At 41.8% G+C, this 23,729-nt stretch overlaps 1 protein-coding gene across 2 annotated transcripts in view; it reads left to right on the top strand.

The window, feature by feature from the left end:
* LOC131034056 (serine/threonine-protein phosphatase 2A 65 kDa regulatory subunit A beta isoform) overlaps positions 1-23,301 on the top strand; it is a 64,393-nt gene extending 41,092 nt beyond the window's left edge. For both annotated transcript variants that reach the window (XM_057965401.2, XM_057965402.2), the window contains 8 exons: positions 3,301-3,442; positions 3,572-3,652; positions 4,302-4,406; positions 18,647-18,829; positions 19,568-19,660; positions 22,487-22,626; positions 22,725-22,791; positions 22,872-23,301. In XM_057965401.2, the coding sequence (XP_057821384.1) occupies positions 3,301-3,442; positions 3,572-3,652; positions 4,302-4,406; positions 18,647-18,829; positions 19,568-19,660; positions 22,487-22,626; positions 22,725-22,791; positions 22,872-22,991 (931 nt within the window). In that variant the 3' untranslated portion in view covers positions 22,992-23,301. The remainder of the gene's footprint in view (positions 1-3,300; positions 3,443-3,571; positions 3,653-4,301; positions 4,407-18,646; positions 18,830-19,567; positions 19,661-22,486; positions 22,627-22,724; positions 22,792-22,871) is intronic.
* Positions 23,302-23,729: the final 428 nt, after the last annotated feature.

The raw sequence follows: 23,729 nt of genomic DNA on the forward strand, positions 1-23,729 counted from the left end.
GTAACTAATTCTTACATAATCCAATAAGGACAACAATGCAAGTGAATAAATCTTGAACAATTTCAGCAGAGTAATGGCACAAGAGAGTGAACAAGAAGAGAAACAAATTACTAAAGAGAAATATGAAGCAATTTCCACCACTAATTCTATGAGGAATGATATTGCAAGTTACAAATACCAGCAGCATTTTGGCATAACATCATATAACAAGAATAGAAGAACCACGCAATAGAGAGGCATACCAATATTCTCTAGGAAAATTCTTTCAGGTAAACCTAGTCTCCAAAAGGTTGAAACTACTTGCAGCAACAGAACAGTTACAATACACAATATTAGGCTCTGAGCCTTCATAGGAGATCAATACACCTAGTTAAGGAGGAAACCATGCAAGATATGATCTTTGGCAGTGGAAGACAACCGCTTTTGCAATCTTTATGACACCAATCCAAGATCAAATGATATTCACATGTCCCTCTTTATGCTCTTCAAAATCTACTCAATAAGAAATTGAAGCCTCCAAGTGTGTATACCAAGCTTCAATCATAGTGAACCTTGACAAGGTGATGAACATCTAGAAGATGATGTCTAATCTTCATCACAAGCCTTCTATTCATGGGAAAGTGAGGGAAAGCTTACTAAATTTTCTCACCACCATTATCTAATGCCCCAACCTCCAATAATCAATGCACCCATTTACCCAAGTGCATCTCGAAGGTGGGTTCCCAAGCCTGCCTCCAGGACCAAAAGATGACACATTCTCCAAGGCACTTCAATTGCTCCCTCTAAACCTAGCATCTAAGATAGGCTTGCTACATGTGCCCCAAGCATTTGAATGCATTTTACAACGACCTCCACAAATTAAATGCATTCTTCCAATGAATCCAATAAATCATGTGCTTGCTAAATCATGACCAACAAATATTAATTTCATTTACCTCAATGTGCCATTGACATCGAGACAACCCCCTTGGAAAATATCGAGCCCCTCTAAAGTGTCGTGCCCACTTTGACATGGACCATAGTTCTAAAAAATATCTAATATTTCTATGCAAGGTGTCAAACATAGACAAAACAAGCTTGTTGCAAAGGTAAAACATCTCCATAGCCATCTTGCACTATTTGAACTCCTTTGTTTCTCACGAGCTTCATTAAAGAGAACACGATAAATAGGGTTCTTTGCTATGCTGATGGTGACACTCTGGTTGCCTCACTGAATCTTGCTTCAACCTGATATTCAAAACACACTTGCTAAAGTCAAATTTCCTTTTTATAGGCCTGAGTAACACTAACTTGCTTTGCCTTTGTAGTTGAAAGAGCAACCATAACCTATGTCTCATGCATCCAGCTAATCACACTACAAAATAGTGTAAACACATAACCACTAGTAGACCTTTTGTTTATATATTGCCTTGCTCAAAAAACTGTCCTTGGTAGTAAAACAAACACTAAGACATGTCTCAAATATATTTGAAGATTCTCTTCACTAGAGTCCAATGCTCCTTGTCCAAAATAGACATATTCTTTGTTAGGATTCCCATTGCTTGAGGAATGTCTGGTCTAGTCAAACCATAGTAGACTACTAATTGCGCTCATATAAAGGATGTGGCTATGTCTTCTATCTCATCTGGTGGAAAACGACATTGCTCAATTGAAAGGTTCATCAGAAATGAAAACGTATATTGGTTTAAATTACATCTATAGAGAGATATCTTGCAAACCATGTTCTTACAACATCGGAAAGTGCTTTTGCTGTGTAACATGTATTTCTTCTTCCAAATTCCTATATAGAAAAGTTGTTTCCATGTCTAATTATTTAACCCCAAGATCAAACATAATAGCAACAGATCAAAGAATTTTAAAGATGTAGGCTTTTCAATAGGAGAGAAGATCTTACCTACTTTTTTCCCACATTCAAGGAATCAGCCCATAGCTGCTAACCATGTCTTTTAAATTCTCAAATCCATTATTAGAGCAAACTACACACATACATTAGAAAACAAAGCAAGATTAGAATGTATTTTAAAAATAGGTGGGCTATTCCAATTATGTTACATTTTCCACTGAGTGGACCTTCTTGAGAGTGGAGTATTAGATTGTTTCACTTTCTATGGTGCTTCAAATAACTTTCACTCACTCTCTATTCTCTAAGGAACCCCTTCTATAGATCCATGGTGATTCACATTCATCCAAGTGTAGGCTCCCTGGTCTTTCTATTGAAACGTGTCAAGAAACTCATTCCATTCCAACCAACAACCAAGATAACTTTTTTCTCACCTTAATTTGTCTAGGTCACATGGGAGAGCATGCGGTTGGAGGAGGCTTCCAAACAAGACACTCCTATATTAGTTATTTGTTTGATTTCCTTAGAATGGTTGTATAACATAACAATTTTACAATCACCTTGACGTGGAATGACCAGTGAATAGGCTAGCTTAGATAGGGTGACTGGGACACTGAAGTCAAATATAGCCCAACTCTCTTAGGTGAGCCAAGTACTAGAGAAATGCATAAACATGTTTTGAGATGACACAAAAATGGTCTCATAGCAACAAGGTTACATCAATGAGGCACGTGGTCAGAGGAGGCCTTCAAATGAGACACTCCTATATAAGTTACTAGTCTAATTGTCTCAGAATGGTCACATAAGGTGACAATTTTACAGTTTCCTTAATGCAGATTGGCCAGCTAGCATTGAAGTACACCTCCAGTGATCTCATGCTAACTAAATTCTGACTGCAACACCACAATGTCTAGGAGCATCTCTCTCCAAGGCAGAGTAATCTTTCTACTCAAAAAATAAACTCCAAATCATAGCTTTTCTTCCATTGCATGATTAGTGTAGACTCGAAGATCTGCCAAAAATCAGCACGGAATGGGGCTGGCCTGAAGTCCCTGGGAAGGTTGGGGGACATTGGGGACAGGAGGCCAACCCTAGAATACTGTAAAAAGGGGGACATTCCCAAAATATCTGCAATTTTGGGGTGCAAGGGTAATGAATAGCCGAGGAACACTTTTGTAGTAGACCATTACCTAAAGCATGTGTTTTTAGCAATGTATCTGATACATAGTTCTACTCACCTTAGTGTACTTGTTATTTGGGGATGTTTCAGTCACCATCTACCATGCATTCTTCTTAGGTTAATATAATAATATTGTGTGGTGGGAAGTTTCAAAGGGAAATCTGGGGTTGGTTGTGGGGTATATCAGCATAAGATTGGGGAATTTTGAAAGTTAATTTTCTGTGAGCATACTTACCATGATATTTGTCTAAATTTGACTTGGCCTGTTTATAACATGAAGGGCGGACTTGGTGCCAGCATATGTTCGGCTGTTACGGGATAACGAAGCAGAAGTACGTATTGCGGCGGCAGGAAAGGTGACCAAGTTTTGTAGAATATTGAATCCTCAGCTTGCAATCCAGCACATACTTCCTTGCGTGAAGGTAATTTGATTTGTACAAGGCTACAAGCTATACTTTCCTGAGGATTCTTTATACTTCCCTCAGGAAGTCTTTTAGCAGTCAGTTTCACTTATATTTTAGTTGTTAATGAAGTTAAATTTGTCTTGACAGGACCTGTCAACAGATTCTTCACAGCATGTGCGTTCTGCTTTGGCTTCTGTTATCATGGGTATGGCACCTGTTTTGGGGAAGGTAAGCTTTGATGTTGCAGATTTATCTTATGTTTATCATTCCGTGTTGTATAATTGCTATATCATTTTTGTATGATATGCTTAAGTACGTTGTGGAAAACAACATTTATTTTCAAGTTATGTTATTCTTATTAGTTATTACCTTATCAATACACTGCCATAGAGCCATAGTCCTAGGAGCATGGGAAAATGAGTTTTTGAGTTCTCTAGCCAATAGCATCTAGTGTTCATAAATTTTCTGTGGCAGCAGTACTTAGGTAGTGGTTACACAGTTTTCTTATTTCCAGAGGGCCTGTGCATATTCCATGTTAGAATTGTGTTAGTAGAAATCCATATGACCATCTTATTGTTTATCAGCTCTGACTCAAATATATATTGGAAAATTTAACCATAAATTCTACGAGAGTGTTCCTGTCTTATAGGCATACTACTGGATTTTCATCTGCTGCATTCTTTAGAACTTTGTGTAGGGATTATTGTGACCTAGTCAAATTTTACATTATCATACTTTGTTGTTTTACACTGCTTAGTGATATATTACTTATTTCTTTAATATTATTATGGTATTGGTGATAATTAGATATGTGTGTTGGTTTGTTTCTAGAGGTTCTCTCATGTGATGCATGTTTCTATCGTTCACAACTTTGCAGGAGGCAACAATTGAACAATTACTTCCAATTTTTCTTGCACTCCTTAAAGATGAATTTCCAGATGTCCGGCTTAATATCATAAGTAAGCTGGATCAAGTTAATCAGGTATTTTCTTTGTTTTAGCCATCATACGTTTGTAGTTGGTTGATACCTATTATAAAAATTATGATATTCAACTAAGAATGAGAACTGAAGAAAGAGCTTACGTCTGAACATTAATCAAACAATTTCTTATTACTGGACTAAAAGTGAGATACATGAATTAGTAATGGGACTCAACTATTGATGTACTGTTAAGTATCCAGGGATTACTATATGATGGACTGTTTGACTAATGTTTTCCCTAGTCTTTTTCAATTTTCAGCATTTTAATGTTACAAGATATTTAACAATGATGATTTAGTGGTTCCAATTTATTCTTCCTAGCTTTATCTACCTCCCTCAAGTGTGTTAGCGTTTTAGTTTTTCTTTGTAAGACAACACAAAATTGAATAGCGTGTAAGGTAAAACCTCTCTACAAATTCAGAGGGGAAGCTCCTTAAGATCCAAATTAATTTTACTTAGCTTCAGAATCATTTCTTAATATGCTTTGAAGATTCGGCCACTGCTCGGTGTTGGTGTTGACCATTATAATTTCTGGCTGGTGGATACCTTGGTTTGAAAGTTAATTGGCCAACTTATTTCCTTCTTTACACTAGTGATTAATGGAAAACATTGTGAGGTTGTCTAGTATTGCCCAAGCTTCGTTTAGTATGTTTAGGATCCTCCAATTTGTCGAGTGTTTGTTCCTTATGTGAAGGGTGATGATCATCACATGTTGTTGAGGTTGCAAGATTTTACTAGTTGTAATCCAAGGAGCAGGTCTTCAGCCTTAGCTTTGTTCTTTGCTCCAAGTTTAAGTTTCTTGGCAGCAAATTTGATCAAATTTCCAGAAAAATTGTGTATGGCACATCCTGCACCAAATGGGCTCATATTGCCCTAATATGTGCCATCAAAGTATGACTTCCACCGACCTTCTGGAGAGGGCTTTGATTTGATTTTTGAGTGATCAATTGACGGAAGGAGAGAATTTGGTATCCCATCAATGGGATCAGCGAGCTCTTTTTCAATTTATTACTTTTTCCTACTTTTTATTTGATTTCCATTTTCTTTTTTCTTACCAGAAATCCCCATTATATGCTTTTCTTGGTCTTGACATTTCTTGGTGAGTTTGTTGGTGGTTTGCATAGGTTAGCCCCTAGATCCATTTCTGGTTCATACATCCAAGTAGTTGGTGCAATCTGCTGTGGGTGGAGACAGGACTCTGCTGAGTCCACTTGGGTTCATCTGGGTATGCTCTGTAGCATGCCCAGAGAGAATCCAGGTGAGCTCGTCCATGCCCAGGGCAAACCCTTGGCAAACTAGGCATTGTTCTTTCCTTAAGTTTTTCCTACAAACGGTGCTTTACAGTAAGGAAGCAAAGATGAATATGGTGTGTAAAAATGATGGTGTTATTATTGTTGGTTCTTAAGCTCATAGAAGCATTAATCGTTTGGGGAATTAATCGGCAAAACAATGGGAAAAAATCAGATTTACAAAAAAAACGTAAAAAAATGCAGAAAAACAATCAAAAACTACTTTAAAAAGTAAATAAATATTTAAGGGCATTTGCATAGCATAGAGATATTGTAGGCAAATAAAATAGACACTTCAACACATGAATTATAGAAAATAGATTTTCGTTTTTTACATTCATATCGTTGATTGCATTGCACAAAACATACAACATAAATAATATCTAGATGGTGATAGTTGTCAAAATGTCGATTACAATATAGTTTGTGACTTTGTACAAAGTCAACCTGTAAACTAAGTACAAATTTTCAAAACATCAACTGTAGGCAATGACATGCTAGAGGGCAGGAGACCCTGATGATGAAGCTCGGGGTGAGAGCCTGTCCTAGCTCGTTCAATCCATCTAGGATCCATGTTGGCCATCCTCATGAGATCAAAATCTTCAGGCTCAAGCGGAGTATCATCATCATCATTAGCATCAGCAACAATCCACTCAGACTCTTGATCTATCTCATCGAGGTCAATTGGCTCGTCTTCCTCAATGTTGAGACATGGACCAGCTAGGACTCGAACCTAGGACCTTCCATACGCTGGTGGAGTGCTCTACCACTGAGCTATTGGCCCCTCTTGGACCAGTCCATCGTCAGTCTGGGTGTGGCTTATTTCCAACACCAACACCCCCCTTAAGTCACACCTCTCGTGTTCTTGGGGCTCCTAGCCTGGACCTGGCTTTGATACCATGTTGAGACATTGACCAGCTAGGACTCGAACCTAGGACCTTCCATACGCTGCTGGAGTGCTCTACCATTGAGCTACTGGCCCTTCTTGGACCAGTCTATTGTCGGTCCGGGTATGGCTTATTTCCAACACCAACACCCCCCCTTAAGCCACACCTCTCGTGTGCTTGGGGCTCCTAGCTTGGAATTGGCTCCGATACCATGTTGAGACATGGACTAGCTAGGACTCGAACCTAGGACCTTCCATACGCTGCTGGAGTGTTCTACCACTGCGCTATTGGCCCCTCTTGGACCAGTCCATCGTCGGTTCGGGTGTGGCTTATTTCCAACACCAACACTCTATAGTTCCTGATTTTGCCCATGTAGAAATTAGTCTTCGCCTTACAAGTGAGAAACACAATGAATAAAATTCCAACTAACTGCAACTATATATTAATATTCTTACCTTGAGCTTTCTTTAGCTTCAAGCGGAGGTTGTGGTAAACAAACACCAAATCATTCATCTGTTGTTGTGTTAGGCGGTTGCGTTTCTTGGAATGTATGTGTTCATAAACACTCCAATTACGCTCACAAGCAGATTAGCTGCATGGTTGGCTCAAAATACACACGGGCATCCACCTAAAATTTGGTAATTTGTTTCCAAAATAAGCCCACCATTGAGCTGAAAAACACATTATATGGAGATAATATTGTAAGAATATCTTAAAATCTTAACAAATTTAATGACCATGTTGGCAAAATAAAGAGATTGTCAAAACTTTATAAAGTCTACCTGGTTGGAAGGTCTTTCTGCCTTCCATGGCAGCCATAAAAGAGAGAAAACCCCTAGCTTGCTTGTACATTTCCAACTCTGACATAGCTGCATTAAATTTATGTTGGTTTGGAAACATTTCGTCCATGCACTTGAAGAAGCCTTGTTTGATCTCAGCATCAATATCCATGAATGAAGTCTTGTAGAATAACGATGGATTGAGAAAGTATCTCGTAGCATGGAGAGGAGTGTGCATCTGTCCATTCCATCTCCTATCAATTATGTCCAACAACTGCATATACCTCTCCCTGTTTTTTCCCAGCGTACCAAAACTCAGTTGAGGGATTTGAGGGACTTGCCACACACACCAGAGGCTAGGAAAACTCCAAGGAGTGGGGAGGAGGCAGAAGAGGGAGAAGACACCGGGGCTGCCAGGAGTGTCGGAGGGACACCGGGGCACGGCGGTCAAGCACCCCTTATAGGATCTGACCCATCCGGAGTAGGACAACAACCACCAGTAGTAAAAAGGCAAGGTATGGCACAAAAACAAAAACTTCCAAAGTTCCATGGGGATGGGAAAGAAGACCCTGTCCGCCACTGTCGCACGTGTGAAACAATTTGGGGAGCGAATGGTGTTACCGATGAGGACGAGTGGGTAACACAGTTTCCCGCAACCCTGAGGGGCGTAGCCATCGACTGGTTTTCGGATACGGATAAGGCTAAAATTGGCACATGGGCAGACCTGAAGAAGGAATTTCAAGCAGAGTTTCGTCTCCTAAGAGACGACAATGAGATCGTAGCCGAAATCTACGGCACGAAACAGAGGAAGGACGAGACTGTCCGAACCTACAGCCGGCGGCTCAAAGAGCTGCTAGGAAAGATGGAGAACCAGCCGGCAGACGGACTGAAAAAACGGTGGTTCGTAGAAGGTCTAAAGAAATCCCTTAGACGAAAAATGAAGATAGTACCTCCTTCATATTCCGACGCCTATAACAGGGCAATGGATTTAGAAAGTGAACAGAAGACGTCCAAGAAGAAGAAAAATAAATCCTCGTCGGAGGATGATTCCTCTTCTGACAAAAGTGATAGCAGTGATGACGACTCTAATCGGAAGGTACGGGCTCTCCAGAAAGATATGGAGCGAATGATGAGAGAGATAAAGGCAACCAAAGGAAGCACAAGCAAGGGCGACGAAGGGGAGTTATGGTGCACGGACTGCCGTACCGACGGACACACCAAGGGGTCTTGTCCGAAAAAAGCATTTTGTGATATTTGCCAGATTGCCGGACACCTTACCAAGGAGTGTCCGTACAATATGAGGACCCGTAGCCAACAGGTTCTCTTTACAGAACCATCTGCGTCAGCTGGCACGTCCCAGCCTGCGAGCAACAATGCCTCGTCTGGCGGCTACCGAAACAACAGGCGAGGAAGAGGCAATAATAACAATACGAATAATAGAAGCCGAATCCAATACGACGCTAAAGGGCGGCCGATGATACAATGCCGAGCTTGCAATCACTGGGGGCATTTCGCCAGAGACTGTACAGTGGAGGAAGCACCACAAAAACTTTGCAAGTGGTGCGGTCCGGGGGACCATGATGATGGCAATTGTCCCAAATCTGGCGTGAACCTATTGAATGTAGAAACGGAGGATGCACTCGCCATAACAAGGTCCAAGACGAAAGCAGCCACTTATCCAGACCCCCGCACGGAAAAACGAAAGGCACTGGAGGCACGAGCGGAACTGGAGAAGGAGATGTCAAGGAGCAAGGATGCACAGGGGCTGGCGGGTACTTCTCGCTCTGAAGGAGAAACAAACATTATAAACCAACTGTTACAGGTCGAGATACCCGTCAAAATGAAGGACCTCTTGGAAAGTATGCCGCACTTGCGAGCGACGTTGTTGCAATCCGCAATAATAACCCCAGTAGGCCAACCAATACATGGCAAGGACAACCTTGGCGAGACAGCAGCAGACCCATTAACCCTGACGATCAATAATGGGAGACACCCAGCAGTGGTGGAAATGGGTATATTGGGCACCATCCTGACTGACACAATTGTCGACGGCGGGTCGGGAGTAAATGTCTTGCCAGAGGAAACATGGAAAAAATTGGGTAAACCTACTCTCTGGCCGTCCACCTTTAATTTATTGGGAGCAGACCAACACGGCATCAAGCCGCTTGGCACACTCATGGCGCAACAGGTGACGATCGGAAAACAGCCATTCATCCTGAATTTTGTGGTCATCTCATTGAAGAAGAAGGGGTACGACGCCATCCTCGGCAGAGGCTGGTTGGTGGCGGCCAAAGCAAATCACAATTGGAAGAAAAACACCTTGTCCATGGAAAAGGCTGGCCGAAGGTATACCATTGACCTCAAAACTCAACTGGTCAGTGAAGAGTTGGCGTCAGAGTCAGAGTCCAACGGAGACGATACGGACGAAGGGAAGGAGGGCAGGGAACCAAATGATGAAGGCATCTTAGGAATTCAAGCCTGTTCTGAGGATGAGACGGATTCTTTGAGAGGGCTCTTCCATTGGCAAATGGAAGACTATGAATTATTGTACGGGTGCAATATGTTGGGGATTGAAGGACCTGACATGAACGAGTTTCCGCCAGAGTACGGACAATACAAGGAAGGGGATGTCCCTGTGGATGACGCACCAGCGCACAAGTTTGACAAAAGTAAGCCCATAAGGTATGAAGAATCCGCACTTCAAGTTACAAACCTTGGAGAAACTTCAGAACAGAAAAATATTCTAGTCGGCGACGACTGGAATCCCGTCTTAAAGACGGCGGCGTTCAAAATCTTCACCGAATACAAGGATGTGTTCGCTTGGACATATAAGGACCTCAAGGGGGTACCACAAGAACTTTGTGTACATCGGATTCCTCTGATTCCCGGAGCCGTGCCCGTACGGAAGAGGCCATACAGGATGAACAAAAATTATGCGGCCAGGGTAAATAATGAAATTGACCGCATGCTTGAATCAGGGATTATCTTCAAGGTCCAGACGAGTGAATGGGTATCACCCATTGTGATATCTTTGAAAAAGGAGGCCGATCAGATAAGAATCTGTGTAGACTTCAGGTGTTTGAATGCTGTCACAATTAAAGATCCGTTTCCCATACCATTCACAGACACCATTCTCGAGGAAGTCGCGGGTCATGAAATTTATTCGTTTATGGATGGATTCTCCGGATACAATCAAATTTCCATTGTAGAGGAGGACAAGTTGAAGACCACCTTTGTCGTAGAAGATGGCGTCTATGCATACAACCGGATGCCATTCGGGTTGTGCAATGCGCCAGCTACCTTTCAACGGATAATCCTCCATATCTTCGATAAAATGTCCGTAGGAAACTTCAAAGCATTCTTGGATGATTGGTCCATTTACAGCACGGAGGAGGCACATCTGGCCGCACTTGGCGAATGCATGGAGAGATGTCGACGAGCCCGCCTCGCCCTAAATCCCAAGAAATGCAGATTCATGGTGCCTCAGGGCAAGTTACTAGGGCACATCGTCTGTAAGGCTGGACTGAAGACGGACCCTGACAAAATACGAGTCATTGTGGAGATGGAGGCGCCCGACGATGTCACCGGCGTCAAGTCATTTCTTGGACACATCGGGTATTATAGGCGGTGTATTAAGAACTTTGCCCAAGTATCATACCCACTTGATAAGCTGACACGAAGAGGGGAGCCGTACGTCTGGGGGACGGCCCAAGAAGAGGCTTTTCAAGAGTTAAAATCACGATTGGTGGGTGCGCCAATCTTGACATACCTAGACTGGGACAAAGAGTTCCATGTACATGTCGACGCATCCAACTTCGCCATAGGGGCCACCCTGGCACAGGTCGGCAGCCACGGGCTGGACCACCCAGTATATTTTGCAAGTCGACTCTTGTCAAACGCGGAGAGGAACTACAGCACGACGGAGAGAGAAGCCCTTGGCATGGTATACTCCGTCCAAAAATTCCGACATTATTTATTGGCGACACCATTCACATTTTATGTGGATCACCAGGCGTTGATGTATTTGGTGAACAAGCCAATCATCCAGGGGCGGATTAGTCGATGGCTGTTGCTGTTACAAGAATTTACATTCAACATCATTGTCAGACCTGGCAGGAGCCACGTCATAGTCGACCAGCTATCACGGATCAAGTCGGGAGAGCCGGCCGAAGGCATTAGCGAGGATTTTCCGGACACCCATCTTTTCCGCATTGCCATCCTTCCTCATTGGTACACGAGTGTGGGTGAATATCTATCAACATCAAAATTTCCGAAGGAAATGCCACCAGGTGAAAGACGGAAACTTGTATTAAGAAGCCGAACATTCCAACTTATAAATGGTCTTCTCTACAAAATGGGACCTGACCAGATCCTACGACGATGTGTCTTGGAAGAGGAAATCCCAGGAGTATTGAGAGAAGCCCATGAAGGGGCTGCTGGAGGACATATGGGACCGGATACGACAACAAGGAAGGTCCTACTAGCTGGCTTGTGGTGGCCGACACTGCATAATGACGCCAGAGAATGGGTGACAAGTTGTGATACGTGTCAGCGTGCGGGGCGACCATTAAAAAGGGATTTCATGCCACTTAACCCGGTGCATGCTCAAGAGTTGTTCGAAAGATGGGGGTTAGACTTCGTTGGTCCATTGAAACCGAGTCGCGCTCGACGATGTAGATACATTGTCGTGGCGACAGAATATTTGACCAAATGGGTCGAAGCCAGGGCGTTGGCAGACAACTCCGCCGTCAGCACGGCGAAATTCATTTATGAACAGATTATCACCCGGTACGGAATACCGATTCAACTGACAAGTGATAGAGGGGGGCACTTTGTAAATCATATTGTTCGACTACTGACAACCGAGTTCAAAATTTTTCATTCTCTATCGAGTCCGTACTATCCCAGGGCAAACGGTCAGGCTGAGGCAACCAACAAAATCATCGTGTCGGTAATTTATAAGTCTTGTGGGGTGGAAAAAGAAGATTGGGAAGAGCGTCTGCCTTCGGTACTTTGGGCGTACCGCACAACTTACAAAGTAACCACCGGGCAGACACCTTTCCAATTAATGTATGGCCAGGAGGCTGTGGTACCGATCGAATTCATGGTCCCAAGTCTCAGAATCGCTATTGACAACAAGCTAGGCGACATGGAAAGCCTTCGAGAGAGACTATACGCCTTAAATAAATTGGATGAAAGACGGACAATGGCACAATGGGTGACAGACGTGGCCCAGCAACGCAGGAAATACTGGCATGACCAACACATTCGGCGGGCGAGGTTCACGCCGGGCCAATTAGTCCTAAAGTATAACGGAAGGAACGAGATTAAGCCCGGCAAGTTCAAAGTGAAGTGGCTAGGCCCTTACAGGATCCGAGAGGTCGCAGCCAATGGATCCGTCAAGCTCTCGACCCTCGACGGACAGGAAATCCCAGGGGGCGTCAATGGGTCGAAACTGAAAGTGTATCACCAGAGGGTGGAAGCGCGCAGGAGCAGCCCGACAGGAGGCGCACAGTCGCAGTCAGGCAATAAATGAAAATGAAAAAAAAAAATTAGAAAATTCGGAAATTTTTTTTTTTGAAAAATATATAAAGGAAAAATTGAAAAAAAAATTGAAAAAAAAATAAAAAAATAAAAAAAATTTGAAAAGAATTGGAAAAGGGAGAAAAAGGCACCACCGTGCGGTGGCCACGTAGTGGCACCACCCACGGTGGACACCACCGTGTGGTGGCCCCCACGTGCGGTGGCACCACTGACGGTGGGACCATCGACGGTGGAAGCCACCGTGCGGTGGCAGCCGCGGGTTATAAAAGCCGCACAAAGCGCAAAGGATATAAAACGGAGAACACAGCACGCGAAGCAAAGGAAACAAAGGCACCGCACAGCGAAGCACGCGAAGCGAAGGACAAAGGCACCGCACAGCAAAGCACACGAAGCGAGGAAACAAAGGCTCCGCACGAGACAGAGGCACCGCACAGCCACGCCTGCACCAGCCGCGCCTACACCGCACAGCCGCGCCTACACCGCACAGCCGCGCCTACCGAAGGGAGATAAAACGCCGAAGGAAAATAAAACGGAGCAAGACAAGATACCGTGCGATAGAAAGCAGGAAGTGGAATTTTGGGTGAAGGAGGAAGCTACCGTGCGGTAGAAGGAAGAATTTTGGGCGAAGGAGGAAGCTACCGTGCGGTAGAAGGAGGAAGGGGGATTCTGTGCGAACAGCGTGGAAAAAAAAAAAAACGCACCGCACAGTCTTCGCTCTTCGGTGCCTGGAGGCAGTTAGCCGTTTTTTTACTACAGCTAAAATCAAGAATCAGTTACAGGAAGCTAATGGAGTCTGTGGGAAAAAGAAACTGGAAAAAACAATTGCAGGATAGCAGCCATAGGAAACCGGATGCACGTATTCTCCCTTCAGGTGTTCGAATAGCAGGCGGCACGATGGAAGACAGGCAGAAGAAAAAAACACCACAGCAGCCCACTGTACGAGGGAAGAACACCTCCACTTCACAGAATATCACTTTTGAGGGATTGAATGGGGTGGAATGTCGGAAATGGTGGCAAGACACGCCGGATGATAATTTGGTGAAAACAAGTCTTCGCAGAGCAGGGGTAGAATGGGCTATACGGATGCCGGTGTTCGCCATTCGCGAGTACGAGGGAGCATTGCGGTATATGGTTGATACCTTTGATAGCCGCTCATGGACGAGCACATTTGAGTATTTGGGGAAGGATATCACCATATCCTTCAAACCTGCAGATTTCACCAGAGTATTTGGCATCCCAGGCATACATGGCAAGAAAGTGGACTTGAAGCCGAAGAAGATGACACGGGAAGAAAAGGAACATTGGATTAGGCGAGTGTCTCGAGACTTGACCCCCGCAGAGTTGGCGAGCATCGTAGACGCCACGAAGGGTCGTGGAATGCGCAAGTCCTTTGTCGCAGAGGGTCATTGGCGATGCATTATGGACGTCATCAAAAGCAGGTTGACAGGATCGGGTAGGGCATCAGACATCGCTCTACCACAGATAGTATTGATGAACGGGTTGATGAACGGAGTCGTCTATGATTGGGCTACCTTGTTATCAGAGCGGATGTGCGCATTCTTGATGATGGAGCAGCGCACCTTTTACATGCCCCACTATGCCATCGGACTGTTCTTGGAGGCTACGCGGGAAGCAGTGCCAGAGGCTGAGTTGGAGGTACGGCCACAGGGACCCTTGGCGGAGGGTGAGCTTCCTATCATGCATTGGCGACATCTGGATATTGGACACTCTTCCGCGAAGCGGAAACGGGTATTAGAGACCACCGCAGCAGAACCAGATAGTGGGCGAGAAACTTCTAGCAGTGCAGAGGATTCCGAGGATTCGGAGGATGAGGATGACAGTAGTATTCGGGCCACAGACGAGGGGAGGATGGAGCCCGTCGGAGAGCGAGTGTTGTTTGCACCACCCACACTCCAACTTGGCACACTTGTGGTGTCGTCCGCGGGCAGTACTTCGATTCCGGCATTTGGACAGAGCCGCACGCCCGTTACACTCAGGCCCATGCAGCCGGCCGCAGCACCTTCCGTCATACCCGCCGCAGGACCGACTCCCGCAGAGGCATGTATTGACAGCACGGCAGAGTTGTGTGGTCCACCGCAGGGAGGCGTGGCAGAGGAGATGGTTGAGACGGAGCCTCAGGTACGACTGGACGTCGTGGGATCCGATGCAGTGGTGACGGTTGCTGCCTCCTTGTTGGAGGAGCCCATCGCGGGACATGTTTCCGAGGGGGAGAGAGGGTCGGAGGTGTTGAGTGCAGTTCCATCGGTGGCGGCTATGGGGAGTTGGCTGACCCGGAGATTCCAGATGACAGTGACGCCACCCGTAGGAGCAGCTGTACTCTCACCTCGGCGAGAGCCTCCCACTGAGGTGGTGGATCTGGAGGATTCCTCGGCGGAGACGCAGGCACCAGCAGAGGGACAGGTCCTTGGAGAGGGTGTTCCTACCGGCCCAGAGCAGGCGACTGCTACACTTGAGGGGGCGGGGGAGACACCATTGGGCCAGCAGGATGCAGTTGGTGTGGTTGAGGAGACTTTTGAGTTACCACGTGGGCTTCCGGTACCTACATCGGGGCTAGATGGAGAGGATATTGAGGTTTATCTGGCAGATATGGTGACGAGGGGTCGGCGAGTGGTGGCCGCAGCTCAGACACGGGCTCTAGAGCAGGTTGTGGAGGAATTAGAGCAGGTCCTCCAGTTTATGCGAGAGGACTGTCCCGCAGCTTTCACCTCATGTTTTGAGGCACGAGGGTGGCCAGTTACCCAGACGGAGGCGATGTTGGAGGCTTGGCGTGTGCCTCAGCCCGTCGTGGAGAGTAGGGTGACGACTCTCGCCCGGGAGATTGAGCAGGTTTACAGGGAGGCCTACTATGCCTTACGCCAGACACAGCATGAGTCTGCGGTTCACGAGGCTGCTCGAGTGGAGTTAGAGCAGGACATGGCCAGGCAACAAGCCTCGTGGGCAGCCGAGAGATCAGAGTTGGTCGCACAGCTTGAGACAGCCCGCGCAGAGAAGGTTGCGGTGGACGCCCGTCTTTCAGAGGAACAGGGTGCGCGAAGTCTCGTCCAGCAGGAGTTAGATGGTGTTCAGGCCCAGTTGGTTCGCATGACAGAGTCCGCCGATACCAAGGAGAGGGAGCTACTGGAGGCTGCGCTTATGGTGAAGACTGCCTTAGAGAAGGTGTTGGTAGTAGAGCGGGATGTGGCAGCGCGCACCTAGCAGGTCTATGAGCTTCGCGCCCGCCTGGCGGCCCAGACACCCGCATCTCACCCTTCGACTGCAGGGACGCTTCCTCAGCCCCCTCCTTGACTTTCACTTGGTTGTATATTTATATTACATTGTCTCCATTTTGTTGTTAGTCGTCGGAGACGACTTCTTTTTTTTGGGGGGGATGATGTTATCGGGAAAAAGTGTATAGTTAGTAATGTTAATTATCAATAGTTAGTTAGCCGACGGGTAGGTAGTTGGAGTCGCGACGGTTGGGTCGCACCCCTTCGGCAGTCATATATTGTACCACCTCCGGGTGTTGAGGCATGGAATGTTAGCCGTGTCAGATGTAATGTAATGTTGACGACGGATATAATATGAACATCCTTTGACATTAATGGAAAGTTTATTCTGGTACTTCTTTTATATTTGCATTGTACATTGCTGTTCGATTTCTGTATTCTTCCTGTTTACCCAGTGAGGTAAACATGCCATACATCTCGAACAATGCAGCTATGGATTTCATTATATTAGATGCATCCACAGATTTAAAAAAAAATAGTGCCCATCTCACAAGAGACAAGGAAGTTAATGAGGGTTCTGTTCTTTCTATTTGTCCAACCATTTGACATAATGCTACAACTAGTAATAGCCCACTGTAACCAATGCTCTTTAACAAATTCAGCTTCCTACTTTAAAATAGCAAATTGAGGATTTAGAAATTGGCTGAATACTAAACAAGAAATTGTAATGATAATTGATAAAATCATAAAAGACCCTGAATAAACAGCTAGTTTTAAAAGGTTTGGCCTTAAATTGTATGATTAAGAGATGAACGTATCGGACTTCCATCAACAAATATTTGTTAATGAGCAAACCTAGATGAATGTGAAATAATATATTTGCTTAAATAATCAATCTTATAGTATGACACATTAATACCAGGATTGGTACTTTTAGCACTATAATTCTCTTTTATTGTTGCTTCTATTCTTAAGCTGTTTTAAGTTTGAATGCTGCCCTTTCATTTTAAAAAATAAGTTTTTGAGAATTTGTACAGCTGTTAGAGTTTTTAACTTTTATGGCTTGTCTTTTTCTGCTAAGTCTTTGAATATTACCTGTTGCATTTCTCTGTAAACACCTATAACTACTGGGTTCTTGTCAATAAAATTATAAAAACATCACATGTTTTATTTTTTTGAACCTTCAAGCGTCCACCACATTTACATTGTGCATTACATGAATTTAAAGGCACTGAATGTTAATTATTTGTAATGCATTGTTTAATTATGTATTTAGCTTTTCAGTGTCTTTTATTGATATTATATGCATGTTATGTGGTATACTGACATAATTCCTGCTTTGAGGCTGCAAATATGTATATATTTATGATTTTGATGTGTTTTTGTATGGATGTATCCAAAGTGAAACTGACCTCTAAAAACATTTGCTGGTAGCATACACGAAGTTAAGCCAGTAACTTAGTTTGGTGAATACCATCCAGTCTTCTTTAAGCTGGCATGCTGGTGCATGCTTCAGGACTGATATCCTTTTCATTGAGTATTCGGTCCCCTATTTTTAAGATGACAGATGATAGTTTTCCAAGTACTGCTAATCTTCAAAGTGCCAACTTTGAGTTGTTCAGGTGTTAGCTTAAACTGTGGTCTTTGTTTTATTAACATTCCTCTGCTGCTACTTCTAGTTTCTAGTTTACCATCCCTTGTTTTCACTTTTCCCCATTAATTTTATGCAGTTTATGATTTATTATCAATAAATTATAAGTAAAATGCTACTGGGTAGGAGTTGTTTTGCTACACTTACTGTGTTTTCTTGTTCATGGAAAGAGTAGGATACCAGCCATCTTGTCCAATGTCTAAAAGGTGTGGATGCATATGATTCTGCCTTCTGTAGAATCAACACAATAGTGGTCTGACATAGAAGTAATACTGGAAATAATGACTAATTTGCAAAATGGTTGGTTGGTTCTATTCGCAAATGTAACTTCTTTTAGTTGCAGGTTACTTTATTTGTTTGCCAATTCACTCAAGTTCGATGGGAGTGGATATGGCTTGCTGATTCTAATATAAAGCTATGGTCTTTCTATTCTTCTCCTGCCATTTTTGTAGCTATAAAGCTAGCATGGGATATTCATGTACCTAGGCAATTGCTTGGTCCTTGGCATAGAGCTTAAAGTTATGGTTAATTATTGGAAAATTTGTCCAATCTCAGAACTGAGATTACATCTTGTTCCCTGGGTTCTGCTAGGTTACTTGGTGTCTTTAAGAGGTGTCTTTGATGGGTTATCTTTTGGTTTTTGGTCATTTCCCTTTTTGATTAATACGTGGAGTTTGGTACTATAATGGTACATTATTGAGTGTTTTCTAAAAAATAATCCGTAACATATATGTAGTCCTGAAAACAGTGCTATTCTAGGTTATGTTTATAATACAAGTTTCTTTCATTTTCATTCCAAAAATAATCAGTTGTGAGTTTTCAATGTTATTCCATGACCTGCTTTATTGAAATGCTCTTTGCAGGTAATTGGAATTGATTTACTGTCTCAATCTCTTTTGCCGGCCATTGTTGAGCTTGCAGAAGACAAGCACTGGAGAGTTCGTCTTGCCATAATAGAATACATTCCTCTGCTAGCTAGTCAATTGGGGGTAGAATTCTTTGATGATAAATTGGGTTCTCTCTGCATGCATTGGCTTGGTGACAAGGTGATTTCTCAACCTAGATGGAATATGCACTTAAACTGAATCTCTGAGATTTGTGTGCTTTCTTTAGCCTATTTCTTCTTTTTAAATTATAAGATTTCTTTGCTGTTTTTTGTGTGATTTTCTTCCATTTCTATTTACAAAAATGTAAGGGATAATTTGCTCTTTTCTGGCTATAACTCACAACAGAATTCTCTTACTGTTTGTGATTTAACCTTTTTTCCCGATATAAAAATGAAACTATAGATATTTTCATTTTTGAAGACAAAGTGAGAGGTGTTTAGAGGGAAGTTAGATTACAGGTGAAAATTAACTGTTTTTTAAGCTTAGTTCCTTTGAAAATATTTCGAGCAAAGATGCAGCACTCTTAAGAACACTTCATATTGGAATTTTAAAGATGTGTATATTGTGCATCACTGCATTGTACATGTATCTCGTGCCACAATACTCATTAACAATCAAATCTTTAGTATCTGTAACATTAGCAATTTCTTCGATAGTGCAAAAATGTTGCACCCTAGAGTCTACTCAAGACAAACAGCTGTTTAATTAAGAGGAAAGGTAGAGATTTAGGAGGACATCATGCCTTGTTTGCAAATGGAAAATGACCATTTCAATATACATATTTTGATCTTTCGATGAAATGATTTTCCTTTCATTTTTTCTCTCTTTTTTCTACTTTAAAGCTACAGGGAAGAAAAGACTTTGCTTATGTTTAGCTTGGATCTGGATATTGTGCAGGTGTTTTCTATTCGTGATGCTGCAGCCAACAATTTGAAGCGACTTGCTGAAGAGTTTGGCCCAGAGTGGGCAATGCTACACATTGTTCCACAGGTCAGTTGTCCATCCAGAACTTGTGAACTTGTATATTAAGAGTAATGACTGCTGATAATGATAATTGATGCAAGAAATGTGAACAGATGCTTATGAGCTAAATATAAATTATAACCTATGGTAAAATGAAACAAATTCTTTGTTTATGAGAGAGAAAATGAAAGGGTTTGAGGTGTCATGATCGGGAATATAATCAATGTAAAGGCTAGTATTGAATATAGGCAAAAAACTAACTGAAATTTAATGCACAGAAAATGACAGATTAGGTTGTTAAGGCTATTTTGTAAAGAAAATACCAATAAAACTGTCCAGGAGAAGCCATGCAACATAATCTTTAATGCAGCAGAATGCCATAATGGCACACTCACAGTATAACAAGGGAATTGTCTTGGGAAATCTTTTCAGGAGAAAATCAATCAAAAACAGCACTCACTGTATTAGCTCAACCATTCACAATATGATAAATTATTTGTAATTGTGTTAACTCTAATTAATGTGTGAATATTTATCAGTTTACTCCGTGGACATGTCCCTTAAAACAATTACAAGTTCTGGGATGCCCCTAAGATGTCTCCCCAAGGTGGGGGAAGTTTCCTTGTTTGGGGACCCCTGGGGATGGCTTTGACGTTCCTGTTACATTTCAGGGATGTTAGGCAGGCATCAAATTTTAACAGTAAAAGTTGAAATTAAAAGCTCATTCAAAACAAAATATCCCTTATGCTGTATAAGGGGCCAGTCACAAGTGCCCCAAACATAAACTAATTGTAATTCCACTGCCAAATAGGTTAGTCCACATTCATTTTTTATTTTTAATATTTGTCATTTGCATTGTTACAATTTACTTTTGCAAGCAAAAAGTAAAATTTTAAAAAGAAGGTGGTATGTTAACAATGACATTTCAGATTTTCTTTATTATTAGTCACAAAGGCTCAAACTTGGAAATCATTTGAAATGTTGCAACTGGTGTGGGAGAGGATAGCGAAGCACAACACAAGGCATAAAATTGATTGAGGGGGCATTGAAGGAGATTTGACTGGATATTAATGATAGGCTGGATAAAGCCAAGGCAAGTCAGGGGATCAAGACTTAGATAATTTTCATTGCTAGAGGTACCAACAAAATGCTCTCAACAACTTTGGAAAAATAGAGTGAGTCAAAAAGGCAGCGGTGGATGCAAGAGAGGTCTAAATGTTCATTTGTGACCACCAAACTTCAATTGGCATCATTTTGGACCTTTGCAAAGAAGGAAGTTTCAAACCAGACTCTTGGTTTGCTTCCTACTTAATTCTACTACAAAGGATTCTTGAGTTTTAACAGCCCTTGAAACTTATGATTATATCATAGGAATGGAGTAGGTGGAGGGATCAAAGATGAAGGGAAGATGGCGAAGGAGATTGTGGTTAGTGAGATGCATCACATCTATTGTATTCTCTGGTTTCAACGTAATAAATTTTGGGTATCTTGACGATCCTAGTGATTTTTTTCTCTTTCAAAGAGTGATTCACCGTTTCATTGTTTTTCACTGTTCCCCTGCTTTTATTTTGGAGCATCCAGTCCATAAAAATCTTCATATCCTCAAGATGGCGATTGGAAGAATTGCTCAATTAATTGATTTTTCAATCCTGTCTTTGGTTCATTCCTTCATATCCTCAAGTTGACAACCAATTCTGTCAAGCTTGAGAGTGAAACTGTACTCTCTATAGAATTGTCAATTTTAAGTACAATAAAAGCAGGTCACTTATGCAATAACTGAAACTTCCTGCATGCCTTAGTAGCATAACACTTGAAAAACTCACAAGTAATCACAACCTGCCAAAGTTGCTGTGTGCTGTTTCCTGAGTTGTAAAAATAAAGGTTCTGATATTCTTTTATACAACCAATCTATTTTTTGAGCTCATTTTTACAACAAGGCCAAACAACACAGACCACAGGTAGACTGAACAATTTTGTTTTAAAGCATTAGGGTATTCGAAAATTTCTTTAAGTTGTTTTCTTTGGATAGACTTTTTGTACACTTTTAAACCCTAAGATGAGGGTTTTCTTTCAAATTATATCCAAAAAAGGTTTTAGTTAAAGACAGGGCTAGCCCTAAAATGGTACTGAATATTCCATGATAGAATGTCCTACTATTTTAGGATCAACTGTGTTTTTAAAACATAACCTCTCTCAGGTGAACAAAATGGTTATCATAGGACAAAATCCCATGCAATTTTTTATGGTTAGTATTTTTATAAGATATTATTTCTGATTTTATCTATAGACACTATATTTGACATGAAATAGCAAAATTAAAATTTTCTCTATTTTTACAACTAGTACTTTATTGAGCTCCCGAGTCATTGCCAATTTTTTTGTCTTGAAAACCGTAGTAATTGAATTACATTTACACTTTTTCTACTCTGTTAATGATGTGTAAATGGGATGCTATTATGCTACCTTGAGATTTCAATATTTTTATCCAGACAATTTTTAGAAAGAAACTGTTTTATCTCCAAATTGGTATCGCTTGGATTCGAATCTTAAAACTGATATAAATCTTACAGAGGTGCTTGATTAGGGGAGAGAAATTAAAGGAATAGTCCAGTAAAGTGGCAGACATATGGAGGATATATAGGAGTGTAGAGAATATTAACAGGCATTTATCAACTAATCATTCAATAATCTTCAAGGCTGATGGATCTCAACTGCTCAGAAATGTAGCATATTTTCTCAAGCGGTTTTGGTCATTAGCAATGAATTTATGACATCGATATCTATATGCAATAGTAAATATACTTTGTAATGGGATTTTTTTTTATTTGACAAATTTTACATATGACAAAACAGGTTCTGGAGATGATTAATAATCCTCACTACTTGTATCGCATGACAATTTTGCATGCTATTTCACTTCTAGCACCTGTCATGGGACAAGAGATTACATGTGAAAGAATGTTGCCTGTTGTCATCAATGCATCGAAGGATAGGTAAATCTTTACGTGAAGACAAAAGTTTACCTTTTCATATTCAGTTTTCAAGGAGGAAATACTTGAAATTAAAGTGCAACATAATATTTTGTGTGCAGGGTTCCAAACATTAAGTTCAATGTTGCAAAGGTTCTGCAATCACTGATTCCTATTGTTGATCACTCGGTAAATAATTTTTTACGATTGGTGAATTGACTTGGTAGCTTAAGTGGTTTTAATTGCTCACTTGGTATATGACTTTGCAGGTGGTGGAACAGACTATTCGCCCCTGCCTTGTTGAACTAAGTGAAGATCCAGATGTTGATGTAAGATACTTTGCAAGTCAAGCACTCCAGGCCTGTGACCAGGTCATGATGTCATCTTGATTGTTACAATCTCAGAAATTGACTAAAACTCTGATTTTTCAAGAGAGTGAGTTTAAGTCACTGCAATACATCTTGCAAATTTTCTGAATTTGTTGTATGTAAAAATGGCTGGTTTTCTTTTTCCACAGATGATATTAACTGGGAAGTCTTGTGGTGCTTCCAACCTTAAACAAGAGCAATGCATTTATTGAAACAATTATCTGGTTATTGGTTAGGTCATCATATAAATTAGTGATTCACAAGGTTGTAGATATAACTATATTCATCCCTTCATTACTTTTTTAGAATTGGATTTGTGTCTTCTTCATTACTTCTCTCTTCATTTTTAGATCACATCTTGTTTGCATGCCTAATATTTTTGACCCATTATACATGCCTCAATAATGATCTGTCTGGTATATTACAGAGATGACAAGATTGCAAACTTAAATCTGTTGTGGGGGTAAAGACCACTTCCACAAGTTTGAGATGTAAAATGTTTGACTTTTCATGCATAGAATTTACAACTTTCAAGAAACATAGTGATGGAATGATTGACAACTATTCTTTCACCCTCAAATTAGAATCAAAGGCAACATATACTCATCTAAAAAATTCTATGCTATGTGCATCCTCGTTCTTCTCTAAAATGAGTTTGAGATTTCATTATATTGTTATTTGTCCATTATAATGGTGAGATTCACAATAATTTGGTTTGGAGCCTTATTTTACATGGTCTTAATTCAGAATTCTCAATAA

The sequence above is a fragment of the Cryptomeria japonica genome, chromosome 2, assembly GCF_030272615.1.
Source record: "Cryptomeria japonica chromosome 2, Sugi_1.0, whole genome shotgun sequence".
NCBI classification, from domain to species: Eukaryota; Viridiplantae; Streptophyta; class Pinopsida; order Cupressales; family Cupressaceae; genus Cryptomeria; species Cryptomeria japonica.